At 40.4% G+C, this 18,780-nt stretch overlaps 1 protein-coding gene across 1 annotated transcript; it reads right to left on the bottom strand.

The window, feature by feature from the left end:
* Positions 1-1,827: 1,827 nt before the first annotated feature.
* Positions 1,828-18,780, bottom strand: LOC114912328 (cholesterol 24-hydroxylase-like). Its single transcript, XM_029258688.1, has 15 exons — positions 18,229-18,780; positions 17,930-18,007; positions 17,274-17,355; positions 13,949-14,022; positions 11,343-11,429; positions 9,589-9,727; positions 7,156-7,266; positions 6,909-7,065; positions 6,420-6,482; positions 6,217-6,289; positions 4,316-4,400; positions 4,045-4,155; positions 3,822-3,910; positions 3,627-3,693; positions 1,828-3,090 (listed from the first exon to the last, which is right to left on the bottom strand). Exons 1-15 carry the CDS (start codon positions 18,378-18,380, stop codon positions 2,938-2,940), a joined length of 1,521 nt encoding a protein of 506 aa, XP_029114521.1. The 5' UTR covers positions 18,381-18,780; the 3' UTR covers positions 1,828-2,937.

Here is an 18,780-nt window from a genome sequence, read left to right on the forward strand (position 1 = left end):
GTGTTGAAACTGGAAGCACTGAGAAATTAATATTTGAACTGTAAAATATTGATTGTTTACTAGTGTGTTAAATTTTAATTGTTAAACAAGTGTTAGCTTGGGTATGCCTAGTTATAATATTGGGGTGCACCCTACTAGCCCTTTGCTACAATTTGTTGTATGGTGTGGTGTATTGTGTGTAAGCAAATTTTTATTTTTTTCCTTGTTGCTTTAAGTTATCACAGTTCAGTTTTATGTTATTTAAGGTGTTTTACTGAAAATAATGTACATGAGAAATGAGAAAAATATAGTTTTTGGTAAAGTTTAATAGTTAATTTTAATAATTGCCAAATGGAGTGGTCCTTTATTTACACCTCCACGGACGAACCTACTGGCCTTAGAACAAAACATTACACCACGTGTTTTACGTGTGTTACACTTGCTCTTTTTCTCGTTTGTAGGCATGTATTGCTTCTTGGCCAAGATCAAGTGCAGTAGTGCGGTTTTGTTGTCAGGGGGCGTAAGAGAACTTTCCCACAGCATATCATTTCCAAGGGCTCACTACAGCCCTCTTGGGAGACTGGTTTGTTTGTCCTTTAGCTGGCTCTTTATTTTACTTCTAGGTATGTATTGCCCATAGTATGTGAATGATACAGAGAGAGAGTGTGTTCCACTGATGTATTAACAAGTGATCTATTGTAAGTAGTGTATCCAGCAGTGTGAGGTGTGTGTGCTGGTAACACTGCATAGAGTTCATTCATTTCAAGTTGCTTTGGAGAAAAGCATCTGCTAAATACATTAATCTTTTTTTTGCCAAATGTGTCTGATCAGGCCTTGTGGCAAATGGACACGTTGATTTGTAAGTATCACCTCTGTGAAAGCTGAAGTATTGATCCTGTTCACATTCTATGACCTTGAATGTATTTGGTTTCTTTCTTGCACATCCTATCTGTTGCCACCCTTGTTGTGGAATTTCTGCTGGAGCTTTTGCTTTCAAGATTCCGAAAACCAAAATTCTCAGCACACTTCATGTACGGATGATAACGTGTTGGAAATGACATAATAATGCCCTGAAACCGTTTCTTTGCATGCACTAAGCAATGATAAAATCGAAATTTGGTGAAGTTCTTGTTCCAGCCTGCAAAATATATGAAGCTTCCTCACTTCTTGTGTTCAATGTTCATTACAAAAATTGCACAGCATGGAACATAAGTCATTTGCTCTTTTTTGGCCATGGTTTTATCATAGCAGTGCAAAAATTATTATTTGGTTGAAAGAACATGGATATTGAACATGATACAAGTCAGTTGATGTTTGTAATACATATCATTGGTATATATATTTGAGACAGGGGTTTTTTTTTTTGAAAATCTGTACACTTGTGTCCCGCTTGTGTTTATAGAATACCCCTGCCTTTTTCTTGTGTATGTCATTCTGCAAAGTCAAATCTCATCTCTTCTTTGTTAAGTCTGTTATTGTTTCTTCTGTTGATAATCAGAAAACCTTTTTAATTCTGAGTCCATGGCACTCATCTCAGTGATAAACTGGTCACACTGGCTGCAAGTATCCATCCTGGGATATCCAAATAATATGCTGACATCATTATTGAAAATTTTCCCGTAAGTTTCTTATGTGACTTTATTTTGCTGCACCTGGAAACTTCTCTTGAAAAATCTGACACAATTTGCCTGTGTTCAGGTCAGCAGGTAAGTAGAGACATTTCGTTTTACTAATAGCGTTGTGTCACTTTCTACCGCTCAGTGACGAAATGTGCTGTCTGACTTGGTCCAATAGTGACTTAGGCAAAACTTCAGGGTTTAGGTGTTTTCCTAGACCATCAACTGGAGGTTTTCCTGTTGCAGCAATGGCGTGTTTTATTGCTTGAAGCCTCCTGTTAGTTACACCAAAAATAGGAACAACTCAACAACCACAACAACCTAAACTTGATATGAATACGAGAAGTCATTCAAGTGGCACTCCTCAGACTGCTTTCTAGAACGATGTCAAGCAATGTTCTGACAGCTTAGGGAAGCAAGATAAGCATCTTGCTCATTCTTGGTAATATAGCCCTTTTTAAAGTTGATAACGAGCAGTCAACATCACCAACATGACCACATAACCGTTGCTTCTTCTGTTTTTCTCTTGAATCCTAATATCTATCTTTTCTTCGGCTTATTAGTTACTACTGGATGTTCATATTTATCAGAACTACTATTTCCAGACATATTATGAAGCTATTCAAGCAGAATACACACAAAAATGTGTTTCACTGATCAAATTCTACTGTCATGTCTGTAATTTCATCTGAAACTGTAATTTCGTTATATTACACAGCAGTACAGTAACAACAAAAGCCTTCAATTCAGTTCAGTTCAGTTCAGTTCAAATCAAAACACTGTTACTTCATTAGCACAGCCATTACTTAGTTCTTATTGGCTAATACACTCACGTGATGGAACTCTGATCATTTTGCAACTGAACACAATGGACATTTTCAGATGACCCAGTTAACTAAAATTTTAGAAAAATGCAACCCTGATCATTCTGCAAATGAAGTCTTGATAAATATTTGCTTTGCTGAGATGTACGTCGCATTGAACAAAAGTGTCGGCTAAATGAATAAATGTAAATGTAAATATGTCATGGTTTTCACTATATATGGGTATGCTGGCAAAGGCTTCTTGCTGAAACACGTCTGTCCAAAAATTACAGGTATTTTAGAAAATAATGAGTAGCACATCAGCATGAGCGTTACTGTTTTTTCTTCTTTAGCGGAAACCTAAAAATACTATTACATATTACATTTAAAATGTTAAAAGCTGAAGATAAAGAATTATTCAAATATCTCATTAAAAATTCAGAGTGATTATTAATTTGTGTAAATTCATAAATGTTCCTATAATCTACTTAGTGTTCAGGACAGAAAGTGTGAATGTGCCTTCTGGCAGGGTATACAAGTTAGCCTGATGCTAGACTTCGTGATCGAATATTACACACAACACCACTCCGAGGTCTCAGCGTTCCTGTGTCCATGATGTCAAAGGATTGGTCGGGGATGAGCTGCATCTCGAACCTCTGCACCAGCTTGCTCAGAACCACCTTTGCTTCCATCTGTGTAGTAGGCAAAAATGGAAAGAACACTGAGGAGGCATTTCAATTCTGGAGAAAAAAACATGATTTGCTCAGTAAATATCACCACGACCACATAAATGGTGGTCAAGAATGTGGTCGTTCACATTGGTCCCGTTATTCTAACACAGAAAAGTAATGTGGAAGATTTCACTTGGGTACCAAATGAGAACATTGAAAAAGTAATGTGTGAACTCATTTTGATTACTCTCTTAGCAGAAAAGGATAAACTTAAAGTAGAATTAATGTGGGCACCATCGTGGTAACACAATAAGTAATGCGACCTAATTTATGTAGGCACCTCATGCAATCACAGACGAAGTAATGGAGAACTCATGTGGCAGCATTATGCTTACAGTGAATCAATTATATAGGTATGTGTACACCTCATTAACAATGCTTGTGTGTGTATAATCCAGTGAATACCTGGAATAAATAAAATGAGTATCCCTGATATACCCAGCACGTGTCTCTGTGGCACTACAGAATAAACTTTGAAAATGCATGCCTGCTCTCACCTGTGAAAATGTTTTTCCAATGCAGGAGCGAGGTCCCAGGGCAAACGGAAAGTATGTGAAATAAGGCCTGATGCAGAACCACACAGACATGCTTAGGGATAAGTAAGGCAATATGGCTTTGTGGTGTCAACAATACACTTTATAACAGGTCTCTCAATCAGGCAACCACATCAGATAATTAAAAAAGAGACTTACTTGGGAGCATCAGGGTGAAATCTTTCTGGATCAAACTTCAGAGGGTCTGGGAAAAATTCCTCCATTCTCCCTGTCACATAAGTGTTCATCTGTAGATTTGCAGTAAGAATTCCAGTGAAAGGGGAAAAAAAATCTTGAGTCAAAAATGCATGGCTTACACAGTACATACAAGTGCTGCATACTGTATCAAATGAGTCGAAACAGGCTTTGAAAAACACTTAACGAGAACTTGGGCTCCTCCAGGAACATGAATCCCACTGATCACCATGTCTTCTGCAACCCATCGAGATGTTCCGGGAGCCGGGGGGTATAGTCTGAGAGTCTCTTTCAAAACCTATTATTTGTCAATGACAGACATCCTCATGATTAAACTGTATAATAAGAGTCATTACCAGCTAATCTTTTACTCTACAAAAAGCTCATAATAAAAATGGATAAGACACCATATTCTTCACTCTGATGTCATGGTTTTCTGAAAGGTCCTTTGTTATTACCTGAGACAAGTAGGTTAACTTCCCCAGGTCTTCGTACTCAATATCTTTCTTTGCACCAAGAACATCATCAATCTCCTTTCTGAGCCTAAAGGATAGAATTTTTCAAGGTTGTTTATGGAAATACTAGACTCAATCCAGAACTACAGGCCAGTCTCCGCAGTAGGTAGACAGCCATAAAATATTACTGAAAGGAATCGGCCTAGCTGTGAAATCTAATATTGTCTTCTGAAGTAACTTTCTGCATTTCAGTAAGACTTGGTGACATTTGGCATACATGTGTCAATTTTGGGGCTCAGGAATGCATACAAACTTTTTCCATTGAATGTTGTTGCACAGTGGGGTGCGTGGTGGCGCAGTGGGTTGGACCAGGTCCTGCTCTCTGGTGGGTCTGAGGTTCGAGTCCTGCTTGGGGTGCCTTGCGGTGGACTGGCGTCCTGTCCTGGGTGTGTCCCCTCCCCCTCCGGCCTTACGCCCTGTGTTGCCGGGTAGGCTCCGGTTCCCCGCGACCCCGTATGGGACAAGCGGTTCAGAAAGTGTGTGTGTGTGTGTGCGTGTGCGTGTGTGTGTGTTGTTGCACATAAAAGCATTAATCTTTCCTTCTTAGCCTAAGACTGGTCCTGGTCTAATCTACCCTAATGCTTCTTCTTCATTTGTCTTCGGCCACCTGATTTTCATTACTCCTTCCTTTCTCTCTTCTCGCCTTACATCTCTTGCTGGGTCATTGTTGGATGCTTCTTCCTGACAGTCATCTTGGAGGCTCATCTGTTGCCATGGGTAGTGCTGCTCCTCTCCCTGCCCATCTGGAACTCCTGATTCAGTAGCACTGTGGTTTCAACCCAACTCTTCATCCTTGCTGGCTGACCTGCTGATGCAGTGTGGGGTTGCATTTGGTCCTTCCCATCACACTTTGACTACTTTGGTGGATTCACAAGCCCTTGTGAATTGTCACCCTCATTCACTCACATGTAAACTTCATGAGGATCTTTTGCTCTTTAGCTGTTTCCATGCCAGTCATTTCTACCGTACCCATTCTATTTGGTCCACCTTCCATCCCACCTCTTGGAATACCTTGTACTATCTTCCTCTGGGAGTCCTTGTAGTGACAACACTGAATAATTAGCAGACTCACAGCCAGTGCAAGCTTTCCTGGACTGCAAAATTTTCAGTAATCACTGGTTACCAAGGCATGCTAGTTTTGTATACAGGCACATGCAAATCCTGCTGAGAAATGCTGCCTGTCGCATCTCTTCCAGTGCCTTCCAACATACCACAGGTTCATGAGCTGGGTGCCACCCCTCATCAATGCTTCACCTATTTAATCCAGGTGGTAGGGCAGTGGTAGGGATGTCTACCTGCCACCCCTGTAGCTGATATCAGGATTTATCACTTCTGGGTGTTATAGGTAATTATGCTATGAGAATTCAACTCGCAAAGACTTTTCAGGAACACATTACCTTCAGGGGTGGCATGGTGGCGCAACGAGTAGCGCTGCTGCCTCAGAACACCTAAGTTCATGAAAGGTCAAGGGTTTGATTCCTTTGTATACATGGGATTCCTCCCACAGCCCTAAGACATACAGTTCAGGTGGATTAGTGATGTTAAATTGCCCTTAATGTATTAATGGGCAACTATGTGCATGTGTGGCTACCCTATGTCCAGGGTATACCCCACTTCAGCCTTGCAACCAATGCTTCTGGGATAGGCTCAGGATTACTGTAGCCCTGCTCAGGACAAGCAGTAATTACGTGTTCATCTTGGAGGCTCCTTAATTACAATTGAATGAACGGGTTATAGTTTTTGGGTGAGGGAAGACTCTAGTGAAATTTTTACACAACTCCTCTGGATGATACTCTAGTGGAAATTTTAAAAATTGTGCAAAAATTCATATTTTTTCCCCTTACTTTTTCAGTATCTCAGGGTGCCTTCCAAGTTCCATTATTGCAAAAGATAATTGATTTGCCGTGGTTTCTTGCCCTTTAAAAAAATAAAATTGTATTTACAACTTTATGCTGACTTCATACAGTGATTTAAAACTACAAGTTGTGTTTTCAGAGATCTGTATTTTTCGAGCCAGACCAAAAACAGTGTGAAGAGACAACCTGACCTGCTATGAAGAACGTAAGGAAGTTGTCCAGCATTTGCTCAAGATCATCATGCTGATCTTGCTCTGTTAACAGAAGGACAAATGTTAGTTTATGACTTTGCCTTTAATTATATGAACACACACACACACACATTTTCTGAACCACTTGTCCCAACCGGGGTCATGGGGAACCGGAGCCTACCCGGCAACACAGGGCGTAAGGCCGGAGGGAGAGGGGACACACCCAGGACAGGATGCCAGTCTGTCGCAAGGCACCCCAAGCGGGACTCGAACCCCAGACCCACTGGAGAGCAGGACTGCGGTCCAACCCACTGCGCTCCCCCCCCCCATTATATGAACACAATTTCTTTAATTTTGTTTTATGGGTACACAATAAGCATTCAACATTACATTTATGTACTTTCCAAGAAACAAACCACAGACTTGAATGCTTGAATGTTTTTATTAAATCATATAGTCCTGTAGAATGAAAAACACATTCAAATTTACCTGCACTTTTAAGGATCTGTGTGAGGATATCTTTTGGCACACTTTCTCCATTCCGCATAGCTCTTTTTCTCTCTGTGATGCACTTCTCCCCAGTTTTACGCAGAAGCTTTATGGCATCCTTTACCTCCTTAATAAACTTCCACTTCCAAGGCTTAAACTGAAATTCATAAACAATACATGTTGAGGAAAGTATTCTTTATTATAATTTCTTTTTTTAATTACCCTGAGAACAAATTAGCCCTCTTACCAGCATCATTGGATCTCTAATATAGTAAACAATTCCATTCAAGACTTTCTCTATGGCTTTGGGAAAGGGTGACTCAGTTTCCAACAAATTCAAATCGATCCCAAAGGCAACCTGCAAAAACAGTGAGCTATGTGAAAAACAGCAATAAAAGAAATAAGCCTGTAATTTTTTCATTATTGATTTGAGTCCCAACAGAGTTCCAGTCATGTCTTGAGGAAGGCAGTTAACCTACTGTAAACTGCACCAACTGAACAGTCCTCAGTATGAATAGGAAAACTTGTAAGTCTAAGTAGGTCAACAAATTCTGCTTAAAAAAGTGTTGTGGAAGCTCTGAAAACTGAGACAAAGAAACACACAGAGTAGAAGCCAGTATTAAAAGCAGGTGAAGCCAGCTGTTGGGAATAGAAAGGGATGAAAGAAAGTGGTGATGTGAGTTGTGATCTCAGATCCAGTGAAGGCAACATAAGATCTTTTAGTCGGACAGCCATTATGCTAAAGAAGTCCTTAGTCACTTTCGGCTAGCATTGATATTAAACACATTTTATGGTTGTTATATATTAAAAAAACAAAGGTTGGACATTAACGGACCACTATCATCACCAGTGTCAAAGGTTGGACATTACAGGACCACTATCATCACCAGTGTCCAAAGCATGCTAGTACTCTCAGGGGAACACGTGATCCTGTTAATCGTAGAAAGACAGGCAGTCCCCGAGTAACAAACGTCCAACTTACGTACAACCTGTACTTACGAGCCAACCCCTTACTGACTGGAAGTTGATTTTTTTGTCACCCTTAACAGATAATCAACTGAAAACTTCATAATTAAGCCTATTAGATTAAAAATTCAAGTTACTGTACATACAATGATTTGTAATAACAAACGGGTGCTACTTTGCAAAGCGCATCAAAACAATGCGCGTCTACAGTGGTTTGTCGGCTCATGGGTGGGGCATGTGAGCACGAGGTAGGACAGACTTCCTTCATTTCCCGTCAAGTGTCTTGTGTTACTGTAATTGGCTTACATTTTTTTGTTTTAAGCCTAACCATGGCACCAAAGCGTAAATTTGATGAAAGTGATTGTGATGAAGCCAAGAAAAGGGAAACAATCATGACTGAAACTAAAGAGTAAATAAGAAAGCGGAAGGTGAAACGCCAATGAACAATGGAAAAGCGAACATAAAAGTTTCTTTAATGTTTTGTATGTGCGCACTCGCTCACTGACTCACTCTCTCTCTCTTTCTCACTCAGCTACAAAAGTCACTTTTTCCCAGTCGCGGAATCTCACTCCAGATAACACCCCCCCTCCAAGAGATGATATTCCGGCGCAATGTCTGCTCCTCGTTTCACGCACACATCCTGAAGAAATCGTTTGAACTTCTTCCCAGTGCACATGTGGTCAATCTGATTCTCCGCTGACAGGTCTGGTGACACCCAAGTGGCTTTGTGTATTCTTCTGTGCTGAAAGAAACTCCCTCCAATGACCAGATTGTTTGCAGTGCATAGGTTTGTGAACCTCTCCCCACTGTCGTTCATCTCTTCCAAACCTTGCTGTCCCATAATCTCCTCATAGCCTATGTTGTCACTGCTGATCTTGGTGTTGAAGTCTCCCATGACAATGATGATATTGAGTTCTGGGCAACTCTGGATGATGGCTGACAGTCTGCTGTAGAACTCTTCCTTGTCCTCCTCATTACTATCATTTGTCAGAGCATAACACTGGATGACATCCACGTTGGTCCTTTGCTTCTTAGTGCGGAAGGAGGTTATGAGGATCCATGGTCCGTGCACTTCCCATCCCTCCCATGAGCACTCCCTGACTTGTTCTGGATAACATCAGGGTCACTCCTTGGGTGTGTGTCATGTCTTCTTCATGACCTGAGAATAGCAACAGCTTTCCTGTGGCAAGCCTCTTCTGGCCAGAACCCATCCATCTTTACTCACTGATTGCTAGAATGGTGAGGTTGAAATTCCTCATCTCAGCGGCTACCTGTAAGATCTTGCCAGTCTAGAACATAGTCCTGACATTCCATATCCCGATGGTAGTGACAGTGATGATTTGGAGATGAAATTGAAAATAATAAGGAAGTATGAAGGTGGACAAAGATGATCATCTATAGCAGGGGAACAAGGTTTAGCCACATCGACTGTGAGTACAATAGTGAAGGATGCTGCACGTATAAAGGAGGATGTAATGATAGCACAAAATGATGTTAAATGGTGGGGGTGGAGGGGGACTCTGAGATACATAACTTTTGACTTATATAAGGGGTGGAATATGTGGATGAAAGAACTATATAGAGGAAGAAAATGTGTAGAGATGGAAGGAATAAAATAAGCAATGAATGGACAGCACGCTCTTACAACACATAGCAGAAAGTTAAAAACCACAAAATGGCAGAACTCAAGACACAATACTTCTGGACAGCTGACCTTTGCAATGACACTTAGGGTGACACAGTTGACCAGGTTATGCATGTGTGCAGAAGTGTGGCTCTCTGCCAGCTCCTCCAGTTTTTCCATCAAATCCTCAGCAACTTCATTGAAGGTGTCCATCATCCCACGCAGGTACCTGTCCACAACAACATGACAAGACAAGCCTTGAAGAGAAAAGTACATTCTGCTACCAGTGCTGAAAAATTCACCACGATACCAGGATTATGTCAATATTAATGTATTGGGGAAAATAAAACAGACAAAGGGTGACATAACATGCAAAGTATTCTTACTCGGGGTTGCACAGACTAGTTGACTAGTCGATTTGTCAACTTCAGTGCTCTGCGATGATGCTTTAAGCTTTATGTCGACCAGTCGCTAATCATGTGATTGACACTAGCAACATGGACGCCTCCAAGAAGACAACAGGTGAGGAGCCTGGTGGGTCATTGCAACAAACCAGCAGCAGCTCATCAAATGTGTGGAAATATTTCACTAAAGATGCCTGTGCTACTGTCACTTGCAAAATACGCAAGTCGGTCCTGAAGTACAACAAAAGTACAAGTGCAATGCACACTCATCTGAAAACGCATCCGCTAACAGTAGTAGCAGAGGAACGATCCAAATCAGTCCGTGTACGTTGCATTCATCTGTTTTTTGATTTGAAATTGAAAAACAAAATGCGAATTACAATGTCTTCTTTCATTTTTTGTTTTAAGAATGAAAAACAAATTATGAATTAACTAGCAGAAAAATGAGAAAAACAGCTTTTTATTGTTTCTGGGCACACACACAAAAAAGGACTTATTTTCTCATTTCATTTAATCATACAACGTTTAGAAATCAAAATCTCACAATACCAAATATGATAAATGCCCTAAAGCGCGCAATATTTCCAATCTAACGACATGGTGGCACAGTAAGTAATGTTACTGTCCTACAGTGCCTGAGTGGTGCAAGAGGATGTGGGTTGAATTCCTACTCAGTTTGTGTGGACTTTGCATGTTTTCCTCGTGTCTGTGTGGGTATCTTCCACAGGCCAAAGACAAGCTGTTTAGGTTCCCCCATAGTGTGTCTGTGACAGGGAGAGAGTGTGTTCCACTGATGTATGGATGAGTGGCCCATTGTAAATAGTGTACCTAGCAGTGTAAGTCACCTCGGCGAATAAGTTGTGGGCTGATAACACTACATAGAGTTTACTGGAAGTCGCTTTTGAGAAAAGCGTCGGCTAAAAAAACTGCATTTTTTTTAATCTGGCTACAATGTTCCATCTTGTCTGTTTTATGTATATAATGCATTCAGTTTGAGAATACAACTTGTAAGTTATTGCAAAGCATTCCATTCTCCTGTGTTTTCAGTCATGATGTCATCGGCGATTAGTCGACGTCGATTCAACTTTCATCACATAACTGTTTAAAAAAATCTGAAGTCGTGCAAACCCTAATTCTTACATATTAAATTATGCAAATTGTCACTGGTAGAAAACGTAATGTGGTTTACGGTATACAAACCTCTAAAGTCTGCTTGAAAGTGTCAACTCCCACCTCTCCACAGAAAGAGATTGTTTGTTTTTTTCAATGTATTATTCCCATGCTTACCTTCGTGTCAGAAGGAGATTTCTGTGTAGCACTGACTAGTCAAGTTTAAAAAAATAAATCTGCAAAACTGATGTATCTGTTAAGAGTGTTATTTGTTATTTTTGGAGTGAATCAAAGAGAGGGGCTTAAAATGAAGACTGCAGAACCACTTACAAGTTGCTGAATGCTGGGTCCATCATTCGGCGCTGTTTGTACCAGTGATCTTGGTTCGTGTCCGTAGCCAAGCCATGTCCAAGAAATCTTCACCGACAACAAAGAATCAAATTCATTGTAAGCATGAAGAAAGTCAAAAAACACTGTGGCCTTGAAAAGCTAAAAAGGCAAAAATACAAGTATCAAAGTACTTCTTTTGTGATGAATGCCAGTAAAATTTGAAGTAATTTAGAATAAATCACTATATTTGACTACAAATGAAAAACACACAAACACTCTTACAAAAATATATTTGATGATATAGCGCTTCTCTCTGCATTTCACATTCAACTGCAGATGCAGTGCAACATTTTGAAACACAGAAGTTTTAGAATTTATAATGATGAAAAGCATGAGTCTTCCACAAAAATTCCGCAAGATTAAATCAAACTGATAAAAGTCAGTCTCTGAAAAGTATTCTTGTTTTCCTTTGAGGTCAACAATTTTCTAACGTCTTACCAACACTGACTGATGCTGATGGCGATGATTAGCAGGGGAAAACTTTTTAAATCTTGAAATCTTTTGAAATCTTTAAATCTTAAATTGCAATTTAGTGAGTGGATAATGTGCCATTCAAGTGGATGAATATCGTATGCTGAAGAAGCTGAACTAAAGACTGTGCTTCCAGAAGTTTAATTTCCCCAATTTCACAAACTCTCTTTATCATGACAAACTGGTAAAATGTCTGAATTTAGGCAGCACCAAGAACACAGGAAAGGTAAACCATGGTATCAAATATGCTCCAGGAGTACTATAAATACCTTGGCCACGATATCGAGTTAAAAATAAATTAGTAATTTAACACAGTTATTTATCTTAGTTACATTACAGTTACTTCTTGAATTACTACATTTGAATTACCACTGCCACCTGGACTTACGACATCCATCCCGTCAACCTTATTGTAATGTTGACTTGCAATGTGTAACGATGACCCCTCCCAATCGATCTGCTGTACAATAACATCAGATGGCAGGGCTGCTGCAAGGCACCTATATTTGTTGTTTGGGTCTCTGTCAGTATCCGGGTGTCTAGCAGTGAATGCATTTTGTTTACAAAAGTTTTCATCTGCGGTCACATTCAAGTTATTTGTCTATTTTAAATGGCTAGCAAGAGAAAAACAGACTGTTCTGATGGTGCAGAAAAAAAAAAGTGGAAGACAATAGATCACGAGATGTACCATGCTGAGCTGGGGATTCAAGATACCAAATAGCAACAATATCATCATTACTTGTTAACTGGCTTAGAATTGTTACTTGATCTAGAATGCCCAGGAGGGGTGGGCAACCACTGGCCTTTGGACCCCCCCAGAGGTTTTTTCTCCCTTGATTTTCAGTTGGGAATTTTTGTTCCTTTCCTCCGTGGCCAGTAGGCATGCTTACAGCTCTATAAAATTACAATATTATGGTAGTCATTAGTCAACTGTCTTCTTTGTTTCTTATCTGATGTATTTGTTTTTCTTGCCTTATGCCTGTGTTAAAGCACTCTGTCATTGCATGAGAAGAGCGCTCTATAAAAATAAAGTGAATTTAATTGAATGTAGAAATACAAACAAAAATAACAGTGCAGCGAGAAAACATTGTTATACTGTTCTGTATTTATATTATTATTTTATATGGGATTATTTTCATTGGAATAATATGTGAAATTTGTTGAAAAAATACAACACAGCCTTATAACACAACATAGGTTAAAATGCAGATTAACTCTTTATATATTCTCATGATTCACATATTATAAGGGGATTTTTGACTTATGAAAATGTCAATTTACAGCAGGGTCAAGTGCATCGGTCACAAGAATTGTAAACTTAATTTATATGTCAAGGGAAACAGTCTCAAAACTAATGAAAGCATATTCCAAACATTGACAAACTCCATTGAAAAGAGGAACAATGGCTGTAAATTCAAGGTGGGATATGTGGACACTTCACAGGACAGTTACTAAATGCCACAAAAGTACAACCTCAAAAATTATCACAGAATTCAATCAGCACCTCTGTGACCCAGTGTTGACAAAAACTGTATGTCATGAGCTTCCCAAAGCTGGAATTTAGGGCAGGGAATCCATTCATCACTTCTAGATGGATCAATCCATCACCTGTAAACAAGGTCCAATCACAAATACACATAATCTAAGGATGTAATGTAAGGAGCACAAAACCTGGACCTGTGAGCAACAGAAAAAATTAATACGGTCAGATGAGTCCTTTTTCACCCTTTTTCCTACATAGGGATGGGCTTATATTTGGAGAAAGCCAAAGGTTGCCTTCAACCCATGATATCTGTTGCCAACTGCTCAACATGGCAGGGGATCTGCGGGAGTCGGATTACTACTATGCATTGTTGCATAACAGCCAAAGAATATGAGGCAAGTCTACAGCACCAGGTGCACCCCTTGATGCAAACACTGTTTCCTCATGATGTTCCTATGTTCCAGGATGATAATGATGCCATAGGCAGAAATTCAAGAGTGGTTTCATGAACACCAAGACAAAGTCCAGACATTTGGAATTCATAGTCACTAGAAAGTTTGTTTCAAATTACACTTTGAAGTTTGGAACTAACCTTGTGCCAAAGAAGCTGAAGAGTCGTTCATATATATAAGGGTCCTTAGGGTACTTCGACGACATCAAAAACTCCTGGAGGGAAATTGAAATATGATGTGTATAACTACATTTTTCCCCAACAAAGTTTTCCAGTGCACTTGTTTTGAATGGCTGTTGCTCTGTATTATGTGTACAGGCTTCCCTCGCAGAACAAGCATAATTCATTCACGAAGATCTGCTCATAAGGTGAACTGACTTTTAATTACCATTAATTTAACCGGGTCGGGGGGGGGCACGGTGGCGCAGCAGGTTTGGCCTGTGCCTACTTTCACAGAGTCAAAGTCAACCCATGTATGTTATCACTTCAACCTTTGAAATGATAGGTAAGGCTTTCATTGCCTTTTCAAATGTCAAATGGGAGAAGGAATGCCACAAGTGGGTGGCTGTCCTGTGTGGTGGTCAGCGTCACCAAGGCTTGTATGTCTAATTGACCTTTCTGTTCCTGGAAGTCTGACTTGATAGCTTATTATGTGAACTTCACAAAACAAATTACACTTACTCACTCAGTAACCTCTTGTCCTTGTCAGGGTCGCAGTGATCAAGAGCCTATTCTGGCATTACTGGGTGCATGGTAAAGATGGGTACATCCTACACAGAACACCAGTCCAACACAGGATAGCAACACGCACAGACATACAGACAGACACATGCCTATTGATGCACAATGTGCAAATTACAGCATCTAATTCACCACTTGAATGGCTTTGGACTGTGGGAGAAAATCACGACAGCGTTAGGGAACCCATGTCAATCCAGGAAGAACACTGAAACTCGACATAGACCGAGCTGAATTCAAACCCTTACCCTAACAGTCCTGGTTACCCGGTGCACCACCCTTACAAATTACATATTGTAACGACACTGAGGGGGCTGATGTAGACTAATGTAAATAGTTGGTGTTAGTGTCTACTTCTGTACATAGTCCTGTGTTCCGTTCTGATTGGCTGTTATGTTGCTTATACTTAGTTTGCTATGGGGGAATCTGGACTCCTGAACTGATCTCTAGTACCGCCATCGGGGGACGCTACACTGATGTCAGAAGTGGAACAGAAGCATGCATATGTCACACAGTGTTGCGGACAGGCCCTTGCCACAGGAGATCGAGTGTGGGTCTAACAGCCCCCGGCAGAAACTCGGGCTCTGCCCTAAGCTCTTTGACAGCCGGGTGGGTCCGTGCGTCATCATGGACTGTCTGTCAAACATCATCTACAAGGTGCGGGTGGGACCTGAGCATCAGCCGGTGGTTCTCCACCGGGACAGGCTCGCCCCAAGGAGCCCTTACTAGGCCCCTATCGTGAGTCTGCCAGGTCCAGCGGACTCTCTGCTTCTATACAGACCCAGAGGGAGTGCAGGTTGCCTCAGCACCTTAAGGACTTTGTGCTGACGGGATCAAAAGTTGCTGGGAAGGATGGCTCCTGATGGGGGGGCTGATGTTGGTTAATGTAAATAGTTGGTGTTAGTGTCTACTCCTGTACAAAGTCCTGTGTTCTATTCTGATTGGCTGTTATGTTGCTTATGCTTAGTTTGCCACAGGGGAATTCTGGGGGGTTCGAGGGGTGACTGCCTAACCATTGTGTAGAGTACAGGGGCTTAGCATGACCTGGGAGAACGCTCAAGTGTTCAGGGACTGCTTTGTAGTGTTTAAGACATCTTTGTCAAGACTGTTGTAAGACAGACATGGGGGATTTAAACTGGCAGTGCCTCCATGAAAGACAACCCATAATGGAGAAACTTTATAGGTACAGGTTAACTAGATGTCCCCAGTGTTTGGGTGCAGAAACAATTAAACATGTTTTTTGGGACTGGGGTTATGCTCGGGTGGTCTGGTCACTGGTTGAGCCCTTCTGCGTAGAGTTAGATGGTGAGATGGCATTGACTTTTGATAATATCATGAAGGGACTGTCCCCCAAGATAAACAAAGCAACCTCTGGTAGGATTTTATTGATTGTGAGCTTGACAAAAAAAGAATTGTGGAATGCCCGCATTAACCTTGTCCGAAAGGGGTTGAAAACGGGAACCTACGGTGTCTTTTTGAAAATCCGAGCCAAACTAAAGTTCAGAATAAAGGAGAATGTGATTGCCTGGGGCAACCACGAGGCAAAGGACAGATGGAAAGCCCTCATGGATAAATGTGCCTGAAGCTCTGAGGATGGACGTCTGCTTTATGGAACTGCATTCTTTTAAACATATTGTACTTTCTTGTATCTTACCCCTTTTATATTTATTTTCTTTTTTATTTGTTTAATGTGTGGCTTTTACTTGTACAGTATTTTATTCACAGATTTTAGCAGTCTTGTGTTATTAGGATTGTACACTTTTAACTAACCTATTTTAATTTGTGTGGGTTTTATTTTTATAGCATTTTATTTATAGATTTTCATGGCCTTGTTTTATTGGGTTATTCTGTGCACTTTTAACCTTTTATATTGATGACTAATCATGTGTATGTCTGCTTTGTAATTATTTGTCTGGTTTTAGGGGTATGATAAAGTTTTACACTGCAATTTAGAAGTATTTTATGTGTTTTGAAGGATGCATGTATGTGACATGATGACTTGGGTTGAGCTGCTATTGGGGGACAGTCCTTTCGTGGGTATGCTGGTGTGGGGAAGACATGGATCAGTTATATATTTTTTGAAGTCAGGAAGGGGGATTGTTACGGGAAAGACTTTGTCACTGTCTTGATAAAGTATTTTATGTAATGGCTATTTAGCCATTTTTGTTGACCAACTGTAGGAAGATTTTATGTTTGTTTTTGGTTGTGTATTTTATTGATAACTTTATTAAATAAAATTCATTTAAAAAAAAAAAGACAGACATGTACATTGCCAATAAAGAGCATTTTCTTGAAATTATAACTCCTAAGCCTGTCTCTAGTAGCTTCACTGAGAGATGCTACAATAAAGTTGTAAATTCAACTTTTTCTAACATTAGTGCTTGTTATCGGAGGAAAGACTATCACATTCTAAAGGAACCTGTTACGAAGGGAAGCAAGCAGAAATTAAATGAATTAAATGGAATTAATGTTTTGATAAAAACAAAGTTCATACATTAGATTTACACAGATTGGCTTCAACTGCTAAACTGACTTGTGGTTTTATTTGGTTAGTCAAACCACAGTTGCATAGCTTAAACACTTCATAACACATACATAAGTGATGGCACATCATCATTCTGTTAATACTGTCAGGAGTTCCTGAATTTTGATCATTTCATTATTTATGCCAACATACTACAAACTGCACTGTGTGCAGAAAGTATTAGAACATGAATTTTAACCTTACCTTCACAGCTTCTGGACTTGTCACAGTTATAACTACGAAGTGCAGCATGTTGAAGCGGCACACTGGTCCATACTTCTCATGCCTGCCACAGGAAATGTGTTCAAAAAAAAGATGGAACTTGACATTGAAAATCAAAAAGTGAAATGATCTAAACGTTGTATGCACCCTTGCATAGAATAATGAACATGTGAAAAATACATTAGTATAATTTCATTGAACACAAGAAATAAATTTGGGGTAGGTTGTTTTCCTCAGCCTTTTACCCCATTATGTGTTATGATTAAGTGATGTGTCACTCGCTGATTTTCATTAACCGTTTGTCCTCAGGGCTGCGGCGGTCCGGAACCACAGGGTACAAGGCTGCTCTGCGTAATCACACGTGTATATACACACACACATACGCATGCACGCACGCACATGCACAGCGGGCAATTTACATTGCCCACCTCACTGGAAATGTGTGTCTTTGGACTGTGGAAGGAAACCAGAGCACCCAAGAGAAACCTAAGCAGACACAGGCAGAACATGCAAACTCGGCTCACGTTTGAATTCACGTGCGAACAGCCCGGGCACCGTCACGCAGTAGCCCTACCCGCTGCACCAAACTCTGACATGCACTGTTAAATCCCGTTCCATGCGCTTGGATCGTTTCTCACCATTCCAGGAATTTATCATGAATGACTTCATCCTCTTTCATTGCCCTCAATATGGCGGGAGAATGTCCAAACAGAAAGCTAAGAGTCACACAGAGTGCAAGAAACAAAATATCATGTAATTCCATCAACATGACGTACAGTACCTTCTCTTCCAAGTAAATCATGTGTAAATACTACAAGAAGGGAATCCAATTTTATTGTCCTTACTCTAAATTATTTGTACTTTTTGCTCAGCTTACACAACTATGCCCAATGACATTGACACAACATACAGGGAAAATAATACAAGAAGCTCTTACCTGTCTCTAGGTGGCCCCGGTATATGATCATATTTCATATGAATGTATTTCACGTACATGCAGTAACACGCAAAGATCACAAAAAGCAGCACGAAGGTATAAATCATAAACCTCCCTCCACATTCGCCAAACGTATGCAACAGCATTAACATGTTTACTCTCTGCGATATTTCTCTCTCCCTGAAAATGAGTTATCAACTTAGCATCGCTGCGCCACAGTCCGACTCGGAGTTAATGCTCTTCCGGGTTGTCCTGCCTTGCTGCTTACTGTGGTAAAAGTGACATGGTGGACGGAGCTGAGAGAAATGCGCTGCACGGCTTCATACGTTATTATTATTGTACACAAGAAATTGTAAAACTTCTAATACAAAAGATGTAAAGTATGTACAACACGAGATGAATAACTTTTGCGAAGCAAAAGCTGCCCCCATACTATTCTCAAACGAGCGGAAGGTTTGCAGCTTGTTTAGCAGAACACAATTGAAGAGTCTCTTCCGCTAAAAACAAAGCAAAGGTTCACAATCACAGTCACTATAGCCGAGTGCTACATCC

Source organism: Scleropages formosus, chromosome 1 (genome assembly GCF_900964775.1).
Source record: "Scleropages formosus chromosome 1, fSclFor1.1, whole genome shotgun sequence".
Classification (NCBI taxonomy): Eukaryota; Metazoa; Chordata; class Actinopteri; order Osteoglossiformes; family Osteoglossidae; genus Scleropages; species Scleropages formosus.

Bases quoted from the DNA above. Each gene is read 5' to 3' on its own strand.
- LOC114912328 (XM_029258688.1), bottom strand. From the start codon at position 18,380: ATGTTAATGCTGTTGCATACGTTTGGCGAATGTGGAGGGAGGTTTATG. The intron at 9,728-11,342 runs GTAAGTGGTTCT...TGTTGTGGACAG, and splicing joins GACCCAGCATTCAGCAACTT to GTACCTGCGTGGGATGATGG. The intron at 3,911-4,044 runs GTTAAGTGTTTT...GCAAATCTACAG, and splicing joins CTGGAGGAGCCCAAGTTCTC to ATGAACACTTATGTGACAGG.